Source organism: Arachis hypogaea, chromosome 20, assembly GCF_003086295.3.
Source record: "Arachis hypogaea cultivar Tifrunner chromosome 20, arahy.Tifrunner.gnm2.J5K5, whole genome shotgun sequence".
Taxonomy (NCBI): domain Eukaryota; kingdom Viridiplantae; phylum Streptophyta; class Magnoliopsida; order Fabales; family Fabaceae; genus Arachis; species Arachis hypogaea.
Window position 1 is genome coordinate 6,106,034 of NC_092055.1, and position 18,884 is coordinate 6,124,917.

The window sequence follows — 18,884 nt, forward strand, 5'->3', positions numbered from 1 at the left end:
CTAAGTTGCTATACGATCAGGACAACAATCACACACTGCTCTTCCCGCAAACATCATGAGAGTCTTCTTCACTCACCTTAACTCCCTCATCATCATTCTTATTTGCTTCTTCTTCATCGCTCCATCAACCTCTTTCGATACTTTAACCGGAACACAAATCCTCAAAACCAACCAAACCTTGTTGTCAGAAAACCAAACCTTCGTTCTAGGATTCTTCGGAGGTTCCAGCACCAACTATTACCTCGGAATATGGTACAACAACATCAGTCCTCAAACAATAGTTTGGGTTGCAAACAGAGACAATCCCATTGACAACTCCGCAGGCCATCTCAAGATCGGAGACAACGGAAACTTTATCCTTCTCAATTCATCGGGGAACCCGGCATGGTCCTCCAACCAAACCAACGCCAAGAATCCAGTTATCCAGCTCCTCGATACCGGCAACCTTGTTCTCAAAGATTTATCAGACACGACAAATAATAACTACTTGTGGCAGAGCTTCGAATACCCAACAGATACCTTGTTACCGGGGATGAAGGTCGGTTGGAACCTCGACACAGGAACGGAGAAGCACTTAACATCATGGAAGGTCGAAGGTGAAGACCCTTCAAGCGGGGACTACACTATGAAGATAGATTACCATGGTTTACCTGAGGCCCTCCTCAGGAGAAACCAAACTATAATATACCGAACTGGTCCTTGGAACGGTGAGAGATTTAGTGGGATCCCAGGGATGAAAGACAACACCAATGATCTCAAGTACAATTTCTCTTATGATGAGCATGGGGTGTGGTTCTCTTTCTCCGTTACAGAACCTTCCTTGTTGTCGAGGATAATTCTGTCATCTGATTCTGATGGCCAGTATCAACGCTACATGTGGATACAAGGAAGATGGAACAAGTTCTCTTACACACCAAAGGATCCATGCGATTACTATAGACAGTGTGGTCCGTATGGAGTGTGTGAGAATGATGCTTCCCCGATTTGCACTTGTATGCAGGGGTTCAGGCCTAAGAACCAAGAAGCTTGGAACTTGAGAGATGGGTCCGATGGGTGTGTGAGGAACACGGTTTTGAATTGTTCGACTGACAAGTTCTTGCATCTTGAGAACATGAATAAGAGTATGACAGAATGACACTTGATGAATAAGAGTATGACACTTGATGAATGTGGGAGTTTGTGTAAGAGAAATTGTTCATGCACTGCATATGCAAACATCGATATCAGAAATGGAGGAAGTGGCTGTGTCATGTGGTTTGACCAACTCTTTGACATGAATGTCCACCGTCCAGGCGGTCAAGATCTCTATGTCAGATTGGCAGCTGCTGATATAGGTACTGTCTAATTGATTAAGTGGTTGCACATTTTTGCTATGATGATGATATTGGAAGTTCCTTCCTAATTGATTAAGTAGTTCTTTCTGATGAATTTAGTGACACACAGGATCTACTAGCTCCAACAAGAATCATAGAGCAGTTCTGGCTATTGGCATCACACTTAGTGCACTTGTTTTAGTTTTGGGATTGATTGCTATTTGTTACTTAAGGAAGAAGAGACAACAAAGTTCTAGAGGTAATGTATAATAAACTCCCCGATATGAATGTCTCTATATAGTATGGTTTTTGTGCTGCATAAATTAATAATTTACCTTGGTTATTATCAATAGCTGCTATTCCATGTTTTCTCCACAGAAATTATGCTTGGTTAATGAATGAGATTGTGTCTTCTAGGTGACGAAAGGAACATGGATGATCTAAAATTGCCAATGTTTAATTTTGATACCTTAATGATGGCTACAAACAATTTCTCTCAAGATAATAAACTTGGAGAAGGAGGCTTCGGTAGTGTTTATAGGGTAAGTTGTTTTAATACTTTAAACACAGCACAACTATCATAACATACTTATATATATACTAACAGTTTGTGCCTATGACAATATCAGGGTAGATTGATTGAAGGTCAAGAAATTGCTGTAAAAAGGTTATCAGAAAATTCTGGACAAGGAATTAACGAATTTAAAAATGAAATCAAATTAATTGCCAAACTCCAACATCGAAATCTAGTCCGATTACTTGGTTGCTGCATTGAGAAGAATGAAAAGATGGTGATCTATGAATATATGAAAAATAGAGGACTTGATTCCATTTTGTTTGGTGAGCATTGTTTCTCTCAATATCTTGTATGTTTATGCATTTTTTAATAATCATATATACTTGCTTTGCTTGTTAAACTTAATTAGTTTATTCGTATTAATAATAACTAACATTGCAGACAAATTAAAAAATCCCTTGCTTAATTGGGAGAGGCGATTTAATATTATATATGGAATAGCTAGAGGACTTCTTTATTTGCATCAAGATTCAAGATTTCGAATTATTCATAGAGATCTCAAGATAAGTAATATATTACTAGATATTGAAATGAATCCAAAAATATCAGACTTTGGAATGGCTAGAATTTTCGACAACGATCAAACACAAGAAAAAACAATAAGAGTTGTTGGAACATAGTGAGTATATTATGATAATTTTTTAGAATGTATTTTATAAATTAGATATGGTGTCTTCTTTTTTAACTTAGGCACATTTTTATTTTGTAGTGGTTATATGTCTCCTGAATATATTATGGATGGAAACTTTTCAATAAAATCTGATATTTATAGCTTTGGAGTTATGATATTGGAAATTATAACTGGGAAGAAAAATAGAGGATTTTCTGGTGACAACGATGAATTGAATCTTTTGGAAAATGTAGGTGAAAGAATTTCTTCCTTTATTTGAGTACTTCTTATTAGACAAGAATAAACATTCTGGCCAATATATCCCAATGATTACACTGTATGATCTTGTAGGTTTGGAGGCGTTGGCACGAAGGAACTATATTGACATTGATTGATCCATCCATTGGCAATTCATATACAGAATCAGAAATCTTAAGATGTATACATGTTGGTCTCTTATGTGTCCAAGAATGTGCAGAAGATAGACCAACAATGTCTTCGGTGATTTTAATGCTGAGTAGTGAAGCTGCATTAATGTCTCGTCCTAGTAATCCAGGGTTTTTTCTAAGAAGAAATCATGCAGAAACATCTTCAAGAAATCAAGATAATACAGAAAGTGTAAATCAAGTTACTGTCACACTACTAAATGCTAGGTAGTGAAAAAAATTTGAATTCATACAAATATATTTTTATATTCTTAAAAGAATGAAAATTTTTGCTTAATTCCTTTTTTTTTTCTTTTTATAGTTGTAGCTGCTTTTAGATCTACTTTGATATTATTTTAATGCAATATATATGAGATGAATTCATTGATAGGAAAAAAATTGAATATTCTTCTTGGTTTAAATTATATGTCATTCACAAATTTTAACAAATATTTATTCCAAGCTTCCTTTATTCTTTTTAAAGAAATTTTATTGCTTTTTTTTTTTTTTTGGAGTCTTTGGCAAGGATAAAATTCTGATCGGGTAGTGTATAAATTCTCCACTAAGGCTGGAAGTGAGTCAAGCCAACTCATGAGTCAGTTTGAGCTCGATTCGTTAATAGCTCGATAAGCTGAACTTGTGAGCTTGTGAATCGAGCTTGAATTTGGAATTGAGTTCGTAAATTAAATGTGTCGAGCCTGAGCTTAGATAAGCTTAGCTCCTTAACTCGTGAGCTGACTCGATTATATATATTATGATATTAAAATTATAGATTAAATACATATAGCGTATTAATAATTTAATATATAATTTTACATATATATTAATATTTTTTAGTTATTTAAATTTTTATAGTCATTTTTATATATAATTTTGATGTAGAATATAAATAAAAGATTTATAATTGATACATAGACAATATATAAAATTAATTGTTTTTAATATATATATATATAATATAAAATTTATAATTTATTGATATAGAATATAAATTATGTTTCTATTATTTGAGTCAGCTCGTGAACTCGAGCCATCTTATGAGTTTTCATTGAATCGAGCTTGAGTTTACGAAATAGGTTTGATTGTTAATGAATCGAATCTTTAGGCAAACTTAATTTTCGTGAGTCAAACTTAAATTTGATCTAATTTAGCTCAACTCGACTCATTTTTAACCTTAACCCTCATCCAAACCCAAGATTCAATGTTTCAATGTAAACGAAGAAACAGGGATACAATGTTCCAATGTTTCTTAGGAGTCTTGAATGTGATATGGAAACTTTAAACATTTGCTTTTAGGGTCAGGAAAAGCTGTGTATTGATTAGATTATGTTTAAAAAGATTTATCATTAGAAATGATAAATGGGTTAGTTTGTCTCGTCTAATAAAGCGATTTCAAAATTTTATCTTATTTTATTTAATGGTAAATTAACGAATTTGACAAATAAACCTATCTTATTCCAACAAAATCGATTAAAATTTGTAGATTACGTGATGCAAATTAAACAGATTTTTTTTATTATGATGGTCTCAAATTTTTAGTTCAATCTATTTTTTTTAATAAATTATATGGCCGACCTAACAGATTTTGGCCGGATTGCCACCCTATACAAGACACCCAATATAGTAATATTTCCTTATGCAGAGTAATTAATTATTGATTAGATTATGATTAGAAAGCTATAATGCCTCGAATAAGGTGGTTTTGTTTGTCTTAGTTGTCAGAAATTTCAAACCATGTTCCTTCCTTCCTACTTCCCCATTTATCTTCATTGTCTTTAATTCATTATCGACAAATATTTAACATGCTCATTTTTTATAGAATATTACAGTGATTTTATTAATTATATATTATCCAATAAAATATGAATTCTATTAAACTTTAGTATAATGGTAAAAAATTGACAAATTAACACAATAATTCATATAAAATAAATACATATAATAGCATTGGTTGCATTTTTGTTTGACAAATAATGGAGAAAAAAAAAAAGAGAAAGAAATTCAGTCCATGAATAAGATCTAGCATTATAATGGAAGAAGATAATGAGGTGCTTGCTTGCCTATTTGACTTTAATCATGATTTGGTGATACATAAAGTACGCCAACCAATTTTAAATTTTTAATATTCCCATGTTCTAACCTGAATAACGCCATACATTGAGGAGATTAAAATTTGCATATAATATTATATGACTGCGCCTTGTGTATCTAAGACTTTATTGGTGCCAAATTAAAAATATCATGCATGTGTGTCCAAAAATGTATCCGTTCATTTATTTATTTTTTTCTTATTCTATATAATAATTACTATCCAATTTAGATTGCAAACCAACAAATAAAAAAACTTAGGCTGTGTTATGTTAGGCTGGTTTGATTTAAAAATAGGATACAATAAGACATTAAAAATAAAATATAAAAAATAGAAATATAAAAATTAATATTTTTATTTTTTATTCAATAATAAAATAAAATAAATTATAAAAAATTAATTTATTCACATTTTTTTGTTTAAAAAATAAAAAAAATATAATAATAAAAATATAATTATAAAAAATTAATAAAAATAATAAAAAAATTATATATTTTGTTAATATTTGTGTATCTTTTCTATTAGGATAAACACAAATTATACATTAATTTTATGTTTTTGGATACAATATATATCTTATTTACTAAATACAATTTTATATCTGTGTTTCTATTTTGATATTTCATGCTCGTAAACAAACACAATCTTAAAAAGACAAAAATATTAAACCATAAGACACAATCTGATATATGTTTATTGTTTATTTGTTGAAATACAAATTTTTTGTAGGCATAATAATATATAAATACATATAAGATACATATTTTGTGTCTTTTTTTAAAGTTAAAACACAATAATACATAATACGCAAAAATTAATCTTTTTATCCCTAACTATTTTTTACATTACCTATTTATTTATTTATTTTTTATAAGAAATAAAATATTGGCTAATTGAATGAGCTTTATATCCGACTTAAAAGAAGTAAAATATCAAACCAATAAAAAAAAATTATATCAGACTCTCCCCATTATTACCTATTCTATTGTGAACTTCCCTTACAACACGAATAACCCTGTAATCACCCAATAATTATGATGAGTAGCATCATCAATTGATGATAATTAACTTTTGAATTATGGAAAACGGTAACTCTTGGTTCAAAAGACAAAACAGATATACGATCAAAAGGAATATAAAAGGTCTAAGCTGCTATACGATCAGGACAACAATCACACACTGGTCTAATGGTCTTAACTTCCCGCAAACATGAGAGTCTTCTTCACTCGCCTTAACTCCCTCATCATCATTCTTATTTGCTTCTTCTTCATCGCTCCATCAACCTCTTTCGATACTTTAACCGGAACACAAATCCTCACAACCAACCAAACCTTGTTGTCAGAAAATCAAACCTTCGTTCTAGGCTTCTTCAGAGGTTCCAACACCAACTATTACCTCGGAATATGGTACAACAACATCAATCCTCAAACAATAGTTTGGGTTGCAAACAGAGACAATCCCATTGACAACTCCAAAGGCTATCTCAAGATCGGAGACAACGGAAACTTTGTCCTTCTCAATTCATCCGGCAACCCCGCATGGTCCTCCAACCAAACCAGCGCCAAGAATCCAGTTCTCCAGCTCCTGGAAACCGGTAACCTTGTTCTCAAAGACTCGGAACAGAGCAATAACTACCTATGGCAGAGCTTCGATTACCCAACAGATACCTTGCTACCTGGGATGAAGTTGGGTTGGAACTTCGACACAGGAATTGAGAAGCACTTAACATCGTGGAAGGTCACAGGTGAAGACCCTTCTTCCGGTGACTACACTTTCAAGCTAGATTACCGCGGTTTACCTGAGATTTTTCTGAGGACAAACCAGACTATCATATACCAAACTGGTCCTTGGAATGGTGAGAGATTCAGCGGGGTTCCAGAGATGGACACCGATACTCATTCCATTGTGTTCAGCTTCTCCGATGACGCGCACGGCGCGTTCTACTCTTTCTCCATCGGGAACGCTTCTTTGTTATCGAGGCTAACGGTGACGTCAGATTCAGACGGAGAACTTCAACGGCGGACGTGGATAGAGAGCAGCGAATCTTGGAACAAGTTCTGGTACAAACCGGCGGATCAATGCGACCATTACAGGGAGTGTGGTCCGTACGGAGTGTGTGACAATAATGCATCGCCGGTTTGCACATGTATGAAAGGGTTCAGCCCTAAGAACCCTCAGGCTTGGAATCTGAGAGATGGATCTGGCGGGTGTGTGAGGAACACGGGTTTGAATTGTTCGACTGACAAGTTCTTGCATCTTGAGAACATGAAGCTGCCGGAGACAAGCAGCGTGTTTATAAATAAGAGTATGACACTTGATGAATGTGGCAGTTTGTGTAAGAGGAATTGTTCATGCACTGCATATGCGAACATTGATATCAGAAACGGAGGAAGTGGCTGTGTTATGTGGATTGGTCAACTCTTTGACATGAATGTCTACCATACAGATGGTCAAGATCTCTATGTCAGATTGGCAGCTGCTGATATAGGTACTGTCTAATTGATTAAGTGGTTGCACATTTTTGCTATGATGGTGACGTTATTGCAAGTTCCTTCCTAATTGATTAAGTAGTTCTTTCTGATGAATTTAGTGACACACAGGATCTACTAGTTCCAGCAAGAATCGTAGAGCTGTTCTAGCTACTGGCATCACACTTAGTGCACTTGTTTTAGTTTTGGGAGTGGTTGCTATTTGTTACTTAAGGAAGAAGAGACAACAAAGTTCTAGAGGTAATGTATAATAAACTTCTCCATACGTCTCTTTATATAATATGGTACGGTAGTGTATATGGTTTTTGTGCTGCATAAATAAATCATTTACCTTGGTTATTATCAATAGTCGCTATTCCAGGTTTTGTCCACAGAAGTTATGATTGGTTAATGAATGAGATTGTGTCTTCTAGGTGACGAAAGGAACATGGAAGATCTGAAATTGCCAATGTTTGATTTTGATACCTTAACGATGGCTACAAATAATTTCTCTCAAGATAATAAACTTGGAGAAGGAGGCTTCGGTATTGTTTATAGGGTAAGTTGTTTTAATACTTTAAAGACAGCACAACTATCATAACATACTTATATATATACTAACAGATTGTGCCTATGACAATATCAGGGTAGATTGATTGAAGGTCAAGAAATTGCTATAAAAAGGTTATCAGAAAATTCTGGACAAGGAATTAATGAATTTAAAAATGAAATCAAATTAATTGCCAAACTCCAACATCGAAATCTAGTCCGATTACTTGGTTGCTGCATTGAGAAGAATGAGAAGATGGTGGTCTATGAATATATGGAAAATAGAGGACTTGATTCCATTTTGTTTGGTGAGCATTGTTTCTCTCAATATCTTGTATGTTTATGCATTAATTTTTTTTAATTATCATATATACTTACTTTGCTTGTTAAACTTAATTACAGACAAATCAAAAAATCTCTTGCTTAATTGGGAGAAGCGTTTTAATATTATATGTGGAATAGCTAGAGGACTTCTTTATTTGCATCAAGATTCAAGATTTCGAATTATTCATAGAGATCTCAAGATAAGTAATATATTACTAGATATTGAAATGAATCCAAAGATATCAGACTTTGGAATGGCTAGAATTTTTGACAAAGATCAAACACAAGAAAATACAGTAAGAATTGTTGGAACATAGTGAGTATACCATGATAATTTTTTAGAACGTTTTTTTTCTAAATCTGATATGGTGTCTTCAATTTTAACTTAGGCACATTTTTATTTTGTAGTGGTTATATGTCTCCTGAATATATTATGGATGGAAATTTTTCAATAAAATCTGATGTTTATAGCTTTGGAGTTATGGTATTGGAAATTATAACTGGGAAGAAAAATAGAAGATTTTCCGGGGATAACGACGAATTAAATCTTCTGGAAAATGTAAGCGAAAAAATTTCTTCTTTTATTTGAGTACTTCTTATTAAATAAAAATAAACATTCTAGCTCATATATTCCAATTATTACATTGTATGTTCTTGTAGGTTTGGAGGCGTTGGCATGAAGGAACTATATTGACATTGGTTGATTCATCCATTGGCAATTCATATGCAGAATCAGAAGTCTTAAGATGCATACATGTTGGTCTCTTATGTGTCCAAGAATGTGCAGAAGATAGACCAACAATGTCTTCAGTGGTTTTAATGTTGAGTAGTGAAGCTGCATTAATGCCACGTCCTAGAAATCCTGGGTTTTTTCTAAGAAGGAATCATGAAGAAACATCCTCAAGAAATCAAGACAAAACAGAGAGTGTAAATCAAGTTACTGTCACATTACTAAATGCTAGGTAGTGAAAGAAATTTAAATTTATACAATATATTTATAATTGTGAGTGCTTCTAAGTCTACTTTGATATTATTTTGATGTAATATGTATGAGATGAATTCATTGATTGAAAAAAAAAATTGAATATTCTCCTTGGTTCAAATTATATGTCATTCACAAATTTTAACAAATATTTATTTCAAGCTTCCTTTATTTTTTTTTACTGCAATATAGTTGTGTGATTGTGTTTATTGTCTAACAGTTGCAGAGTTTATAAATTAAATAGAAACTAATATTTATTTCACCAAAGATTGTATAAATACCATATTCTTTTAAAATGTTACATTCAAAGGCCTGAGAGTATAAGGAGGCAACCCAGTAACTATGAACATGCAACCCGTTAGCTACTTACTGCTAAGTGCTAACTCAAGGCAACTAATACTATTCACAAAGACTCATTCATAGTAGCTTAGCCAATTGGGCCATATTCTGATAATAGAATTTTTTGAAATCGAGACCCCCTCTCCTTACATGTAGATCTCCACCAGAATTTTATTATTTTTTAGCATAATCTCTTACAGAAATTATTAGGAATCTTAAAATACTCATGGCATAATAAGGTATGGCTTAGATCATTACTTTGATGAGAATCTCCTTCCCTACTTAGTTAAGAAGGCTTTTCTTCCACTTTTCTATTTTTCTAATCGCTTTTTTTTTTCAATCCATTCTATAAATTTATTTTTTGATCTCTCCTACTGACTGGTATTTTTAAGTATTTTTTCGGGTTGTCCCATATTAAAATTTATAAGATTTCTTTTATGTTCATTTTTGTTTGTACTGAGATTCTTTGTCCGAAGATGATACCTGATTTTTTTAAATATATCATTTGACCTGAAGCTATGGTATAGATGTTTAGGATTTATATGAGTTGATAGACTTCACCCTTTTGTGCTCCTAAAGATATAATACAATCATCAGCAAACAGGTGATAAATTAGAGTTGTAGCCCCCCTTCTCTAATTAATTTATTATTTTGTGCACAATTCATTAAAATAGTAAAAAATAATCTAAATTTACTAAAGAAGAATGACTAATGCATTATTTTATATCTTTCATTTTTCTAAACATGTCAATATTAGCACTGATGGTACGTAAATGTAACTCGTTGTTCAAGCAACTATTCAGCGTTTTCAAGCTCTTACGGGAGGCAGCAGTGGGGAATTTTTCGCAATGGGCGAAAGCCTGACGGAGCAATGCCGCGTGGAAGTAGAAGACCTACGGGTTGTGAACTTCTTTTTCCGGAGAAGAAGCAATGACGGTATCCGGAGAATAAGCATCGGCTAACTCTGTGCCAGCAGCTGCGGTAAGACAGAGAATGCAAGCGTTATCCGGAATGATTGGGCGTAAAGCGTCTGTAGGTGGCTTTTTTAAGTTCGCCGTCAAATCCCAAGGCTCAACCCTGGACAGGCGGTGGAAACTACCAAGCTGGAGTACGGTAGGGGCAGAGGAAATTTCCGGTGGAGCGGTGAAATGCGTAGAGATCGGAAAGAACACCAACGGCGAAAGCACTCTACTGGGCCGACACTGACACTGAGAGACGAAAGCTAGGGGAGCGAATGGGATTAGATACCCCAGTAGTCCTAGCCGTAAACGATGGATACTAGGGACTGCTCGTATCGACCCGTGCAATGCTGTAGCTAACGTGTTAAGTATCCTGCCGGGAAATACGTTCGCAAGAATGAAACTCAAAGGAATTGACGGGGGCCCGCACAAGTGGTGGAGCATGTGGTTTAATTCGATGCAAAGCGAAGAACCTTACCAGGGCTTGACATGCCGCGAATCCTCTTGAAAGAGAGGGGTGCATTCGGGAACGCGGACACAGGTGGTGCATGGCTGTCGTCAGCTTGTGCCGTAAGGTGTTGGGTTAAGTCCCGCAACGAGCGCAACCCTCGTTAGTGATTTATATGAATCATTAATCTTTCTTTCCTGGGGTTTTTCTATTTTTCATATAGTTTTTTGTTTTAAAAAGAATAAAAATGATTTAAGTGCAATAATCGCACCGAGTGTTATTTTTACCCAAGGCTTTGCTACTTCGGGTATTTTAACCGAAATGCATCAATCTGCAATATTAGTACCCGCTTTACAATCTCATTGGTTAATGATGCACGTAAGTATGATGATATTTGGCTATGTAGCTCTTTTATGTGGATCGTTATTATATGTAGGAATCTTAGTTATTACATTTGGAGAAGTCATACAAATTTTGGGTAAAAGCAATAATTTGTATTTTTTAATGAATCCTTTTCTTTTGTTGAGATCCAATACATGAATAGGAATGAAAGGAACAATGTTTTACAAAAAACTTTTTTTTCTTCTTCTAGAAATTATTACAGGTCTCAGTTTATTCAACAACTCGATCGTTGGAGTTATCGTATTATTAGTCTGGATTTTCTCTTTTTAACGATAGGTATTCTGTCAGGAGTAGTATGGGCTAATGAGACATGGGGATCATATTGGAATTGGGATCCCAAGAAAACTTAGGCCTTTATTACTTGGACCATATTTGCGATTTATTTACATACTCGAAAAAATACGAAATTAGAAAGTGTAAATTTTTCGATAGCGGCCTCTCTGGGCTTTCTTATAATTTGGCAAAGAGGTGATAAATTAGAGTTGTAGCTGTGGGAGCAGCCCCCCCCCCCTCTCTAATTAATTTATTATTTTGTGCACAATTCATTAAGATAGTAAAAACTTCAGATGCTATGATAAATAAATAAAGAAAAAGAGAATGTTCCTATCGTAGTCCCCTTTGAGAGATTACTTCCTTGGTGAGATCTACATTGATCTTGAACCTGTATTTGGCTCCCCTTACGCATTTTATGACTAACTGTATCCATTCTTGACTGAATTTAAACGTTTTCTATACCTTTTTCGAAAAATCTCATTTCATCTTGTCATAGGCTTTATTCATATCTATCTTGATTGTCAATTCCTGGGAGTCATTCCTACCTGTTCTTGTGTGGATAAACTTCCGAATTATAGCTCGTCTCTTATGCTGTTGTAATACGCTTTTTCTTTAATGGAGTGAGAATAATTTGGACGTCAAAGAACACAGTAGGTGGGTACCTGTAAAAAATACTCCGACACTCAAATCAATAAGTGTTTAAGAGGTATAAGATATAGAATGTTAAATATGAAATAGAACTTATCATGTGGTTCCCTTTGAGATATAGAAATTGGTGCCTCAATAGGCATAGAGTTGATAAATAGAGTTGATATTATGACCATTAATCACTAAGTCAGAATAATGGTTATTAAGATCGTTCGTTACAAACTTAGAATGAAGGCAAACAAAATCAGGATATGACTCATAATGCACAATAAAAATCGAGCTATAAGGTGACGGATCACATCCACCAAGCTTTGTTTGCCGATCATCTGATCCATACTAAGCTTAGAAAATAAAATGAATTATAACTCAGTTAAAAGATAAGTGAATAATGATATGATAAGCCCCAAACTTAGTCGGATTATTATGTCGCACTTATTCAAAAAATAAGTAGTTCTCCAATGAGTTTTATCTACTCGAGTTAACTGTGAGATAGATATTTTGTCAACCTATAACAAGAGACCGATGATTATTTCTCGCTCATCTTTAATTTATGAATATTGGCTTAACCAAAAGATGTGAAATAATTATATGAATATGATAATAAATATACATAAATTGTAGAATAAAATAAATGAACCAGTTAATCATATGCCAAGTAGTGATATTTTGAATTAAGAAATTCTAAAGGATTACTTTAAGAGCTAAGGGCCATTATGTATTAGCGAATTTGAATTTGAATTCATGATTTTAATGTTAAAAAATCTACATGTAAATTCTTGAAGTTGTCATAATAAGTTAATAAATGCAAGCGTTATTGTACATGGATGACTTGAATCTAACATCTTGCTTTCTTAGCATGTAATTTCAAATATTATGAAAGATAAATATAATAATATTAATTAAATAACATGCATTGAAATATAGTGGTTACAAGCTACTATATTTGTTGACTTTTACTCCTATTCCTCTCAAATAGGAGCTTTACTAGGAATAGCAGGTTCTAGGAATTGATATAACAAGAAGAAAGAAATAGTTAGTCATAGTTTCATGGAGGATAGAAAATGCATAAAAAGAACTAGAAAAAAGATCCTCTAAAGTGACAATGCTAGTAAAGTATTAAAATGATGCTTTAATCACCTTTAAATTTACAACATTTATTATTTGTGAGTCCCATTATCTTAATCCAAGAGTGATTAATGGTGTACTTTTTTCTCTAAAGTAACAATATAACTTTAGAGGAGTCAGATCCAAAGAACTATGGGTAGAGCATATATAGTTCAAGATCAATTTTTTTTAACCAAGCTTGGTGTTAAGATGTAATATGTATAAGATAGTAATTGAGAAAGTTTATCCTTGTTTAGACAATATAGTTGAACGTGCTTGATAAGGTAGCCAAGCTTGTTGTTAGATTGATTGATAATCGAATTTGTTCTCAAATTCATTGATAGCTGAATTTGTATTCGAATTGATTGAAAACCGAGTATTTTCTTAGATTGATTGAAAGCCAAATTCGTTTTGGATTGGTTGAAAGTTGAGTTTGTTGTCGGATTGATTGAAAATCGAGTGTTCTTGGGTTGATTGAAAGCCGAGTTTGTTCTCGGATTGGTTGAAAACTGAGTCTTTTCTCAGATTTGATTGAAAGCCGAATTTGTTTCGGATTGGTTAAAATCCGAGTTTGTTCTCGGATTGATTGAAAGCCAAATTTGTTTTCGAATTGGTTGAAAATTGAGTCTTTTCTTAGATTGATTGAAAGCTAAATTTGTTTCAAATTGGTTAAAAGTCCAGTTTGTTTTCGGATTGATTGAAAGCCAAGTTTGTTCTCGGATTGGTTAAAAGCCGAGTTTGTTCTCGGATTGGTTAAAAGCCGAATTTGTTCTCGGATTAGTTAAAAGCCGAGTTTGTTCTCGGATTGATTGAAAGCTGAGTTTGTTCTCGGATTGATTGAAAACCAAATTTGTTTTGGATTGGTTAAAAGTCGAGTTTATTCTCAGATTGATTGAAAGCTGAGTTTGTTCTCGGATTAGTTGAAAACTGAATCTTTTCTCAGATTGATTGAAAGACAAATTTGTTTCGGATTGGTTAAAGTCGAGTTTGTTCTCAGATTGGTTGAAAGTTAAGTTTGTTGTCGGATTGATTGAAAATCGAGTATGTTTGGATTAATTGAAAATTGAGTAATCTTGGATTGATTGAAGGTCGAATTTTTTCTCAGATTGATTGAATCATTAATTGACTATGATATATAAAATGTTATGATATGTAAAAGTAAAGCAATTAAAATATATAAAGTACATAAAAAGTTATGATGTATATATTAAAATTTGATAAAAGATTTATATAACCAAACTAGATTAGACATGCATGGTTATACCGAGCTATAAATGATTTGGTAATTTGTTTTATTGAGGTCATTTGCCTTTTATTATCGAGGTATAAATGATTTGGTAATTTATTCTATTGAGATTATTTGCCTTTTATTACCTGTAATGGTTAAACAAAAAATTATCAGAATAAATAATAATCATGGAATTAGTATAATTGCTTTGAGGTCATATTCAAGAAAAAATGTTAGTCGTCTAATCATCACTCTTGACGTAAAGAGCAAACCAAATACTACAAAAGAAACAAAGGAAAAAATATTCCAGAATAGAAATAAAAATAATGTTAAGATTGATCCCTTGGTCATGAATGTTAGTTTTTTTAGAGTTTATCATTTTCTCATGTTTGGTACCTGATTAAATTTAGAGTAATAGTAATTTTGACTTTAAAAGCGGTTATAATGTTAGTAGAGGATGATCTCAAATCTTGATTTCTATATTGTTTGAATTTATTTTCATAAATATAAAATTAAATAGTAATACAAAATATTAAAAATAAATTAAAAAAGTTGGTCTTTTATTTTGTAGATTTGGGTCAAATAAGACTTAATCGAAGGCGCTTAATAATGACGATGACGATTTGATCTACGAAAACTCAATTGGGTAATGATAAAGTAATATAACAATAATGGTGGTGTTGTTCTTCTGCGCAAAGAACGAAAATAAAGCAAATAAACTAGAGGAACAAAAAATTTGAAATCATCATAATATTCTATTGTGTGCAATTATTTGGTGACATTATAAATCAAATGGAAGAATTTTATAGTTTTGCATAAAGTTAAAGTAAAAAAAAATGAGTGATAATTTCATAATTATAAAAATCTTGTAAAATAGATCAGAGCACAAAAAACTATAATTTTTGAGAATATATAATAAATTGTCATTTTAGTTTGATATCACCTAAATAGATGAAAACTTGTTGATCATAGTTTGAACATATGATTTTGTTAAATTTTTTAAAAAGAGCATTGTTCACTTTGGTTTCAAGAGAGTTTGGATAATAAATTTATGTGACAACAATATAGAGAAAAATAGAGATATAAAACTATGCATGTGTAGTATATATATGCATTTGATTCTGAAAAATATTAAAAATTCTATAAGCTTTTAATATGAAAGTGACGTGAAAAAGATAAAAATAGCAATTTGTCTTGACATTGATCAAGTTATATATCACATTATTGAATTAAATATGATATTAAAAATTGATATAATAAATCTATAAAAAATTACCGTATATCATGTAAAACTAAAAAAATTCAAAATAAAAAAATATACTTTAAAATTGATCATTGTAAAAAAGAAATAATTGTAAAAAAATATACCTTAAAGTGAATAATGATATAATTTAATGATAAGAATTATTCGACGAAGACAATTATGTAGAAGATACTTTTCCATTTGAGAATAATTTTTCATAGCATGGATATAGCATTTGATTGTATTCGTTGACGGAATCGATTGTATGATCCGAGAATATAATGATCAATTGTTTTGAAAATTTTTTCAACCTAAAATAATTTATTGATGAATTTATCGCTTAAAGCAATTAGTTATTGAATATTTACAATTTATAATGAAGGTCATATCACTCATATGACATGAATAAGATAAATTGAAAAAATAAATATGTATAAAATCGCAATATATATTGAATAATATATGTTATAAAAGTAAAAAGTTTAAAGTAGAAAAATATACCTTGAAAGTTAATAATTGTAGAGAAGAATACAACATATGAATGTCATATATACCAAATATGAATTACTTAATTTTATTTGTTAATATTATAACTTTGTTTAATAGAATATGTATTAACTTGTTAATAAAGTAATAAAATAATTAGTCACTTAATAATATAATAAATTTTGCTTAGCTATGAGGTATCCTCCTTGTACAAAAATAGCAAATTTGCATGTTTGTAACTATTTTTTACTTAATTTTCTGCATTAAACAGATAGTAACATAAAATTTAATAGCATAAAGTGAATAGTATAACAGTTATATACAATTGAATAATTGATATACAATTGATTTTTTATAGAATCCAATTTTATAGATATGCAAACCTTGATTTTGGAATATAGAGAGCAAATTTAATGAAACTTGAATAATAATAATTATTCAGGAATATTTTGAGTATAAAGAAGTCTTTGCGCAATTGGAGTATAGAAAGCAAAACATGTTCGACAAATGTGACACATGGATAAGAATAGTTAATGCAAAGAATGAATCATGGTACACTACGTTTGGATTTAAAATGACAATGATATATAGGGAGAGGTTTTATTAACACTCTCATGACAATAGATAAGGAAAATGTAAGAGATGAGGCTACTCTGTAGTAGATAATCCCAAGAGCTGAAAATAAAATTATAAGCGACTATATAGCAGGTTTTGTATTCTTGACCAAAGCGGAAATAATGAAAAAGATAGAACATGGCAAGTAATTAAAGAACATGAAATTAAAGAAATTTTGTAGGTGACATACATTAGTTTATTTAAATTTTTAGGAGTTTGAAGTGCATATTTCTAGGCTTCGAATTATTGATAGAAAGTATAATTAACAAATTAAATATTAGTGTCAATAGTCATTTCATTATTCTAAATGAATTATTTGTAAAATCCTCAATAAATATTATTTGGCCTTATGAAAGTGAGTTTTGAATAGAGGTTAAGAAATAAAAAAAATAGAATACATAAATTGCTAAAATATGTAAACATTATTTGAAAATTAATTCAAGTATTTGAATATAATTCAAATTCTTTGAATCTATTCGGTGGAGCAGGAAATTAGTTTACTGGTCCCATGGTGGACGCCAATTATTCTTGCTGAGTTTGGCCACTGTATAGCTCGTCCATCAGTGAATACATGTAAGCTCTCCATCAAGATGAGTTATACGTCGGCAAGGAGAGAACAAGGGGGTGGGTACCTATAAAATAATATTTTAGTAAGTGTTTAAAAGGTATAAGAATAATTCTATGAATATAGAATGTAAGACATGAAATAGAAGTTATCATGTGTTGTATGTTGTCCCTATGATAATTCTATGAATATAGAATGTATATAGAATATAGAATATAAGACATGAAATAAAATTTATCATGTGTGTTATAATAATTCTATGAATATAGAATGTAAGACATGAAATAGAAGTTATCATGTGTTGTCTGTAGAGATATAGAAATTGGTGTCTTTTATAAGCATAGAGTTGATTAATAGAATTGATGGTATGACCGTTGATCATTAAATCAGAATAATGGTCATTAAGATGAAAATAATGGTCATTAAGTCAGTAATGAAGGTGTCCGTTACAAGCAAAGAATGAATGATAATTAAAGACGAGTTATAACCCATAATGCATAATAAAGACCGAGTTATAAGGTGACGGATTAGAACTTATCATGTGATCTTCTTTCAGATATATTGGTGCCTTTATAGGCATAGAGTTGATGAATAGAGTTAATGTTATGACCGTTGGTCATTAAGTTAGAATAATGGTTATTAAGATCATTTGTTACAAATTTAGAATGAAAACAAATAAAGTCGAGTTATGATTCATAATGCACAAGAAATATCAAATTATAAGCTGACGGATTACTATCCTACACTATAAGAATGTTATCTTGAATAAACTTCCCTCCTACACTATGTGGATTTGGTTCACCTCCTCGGACAGCTCATCATGTTCGAAGAATTTTTTGACCACATCTCCGACTTCTTTCCATAAAAATCCCTAGTGCTTTTGGTAAAATTGTTCTTCAAACAATCTAGACCAGGAGCCTTTAGACTATTCATGCTAAAAGCCACTTTCTTTTATCTCTTCATCCGTGACTTTCTTCAGCAATCTTTCATTTATCTGGTTGGCTGACAGGTATTTTATGCAGACAATCCCTCATATTTCCCTTTTGTTTCCCTTCAGATTTCATGTATTGGGCTTTATGGGTATTAATGACCCAATACCAGAAAGTATTTCGGACCACATATAACATACTAGTAAAAAAAACATACTAGTAAAAAATTATACAACAAAAAAACATACTAGTCAAAATTTGCAGTTAGCTAGATAGCTCACCATTTCTCAATATAATTGACCTGATGA

At 31.7% G+C, this 18,884-nt stretch overlaps 1 protein-coding gene and 1 pseudogene across 2 annotated transcripts; both read left to right on the forward strand.

The window, feature by feature from the left end:
- Positions 1-25: 25 nt before the first annotated feature.
- On the forward strand, positions 26-2,994 carry LOC112786751 (receptor-like serine/threonine-protein kinase SD1-8; annotated as a pseudogene).
- Positions 2,995-6,021: 3,027 nt separating this feature from the next.
- On the forward strand, positions 6,022-9,461 carry LOC112783919 (receptor-like serine/threonine-protein kinase SD1-8). Of its 2 annotated transcripts, XM_025827001.3 has the most exons (7): positions 6,022-7,502; positions 7,615-7,743; positions 7,917-8,041; positions 8,129-8,339; positions 8,434-8,671; positions 8,764-8,914; positions 9,016-9,461. In XM_025827001.3, the coding sequence occupies exons 1-7, from the start codon at positions 6,224-6,226 to the stop codon at positions 9,319-9,321; spliced, it is 2,439 nt and encodes an 812-aa protein (XP_025682786.1). In that variant the 5' UTR covers positions 6,022-6,223; the 3' UTR covers positions 9,322-9,461. The 2 variants fall into 2 exon arrangements, with proteins under 2 accessions (XP_025682786.1, XP_072086227.1); XM_072230126.1 differs by lacking the exon at positions 9,016-9,461 and having other exon boundaries at positions 8,434-8,651; positions 8,764-8,913.
- Positions 9,462-18,884: the final 9,423 nt, after the last annotated feature.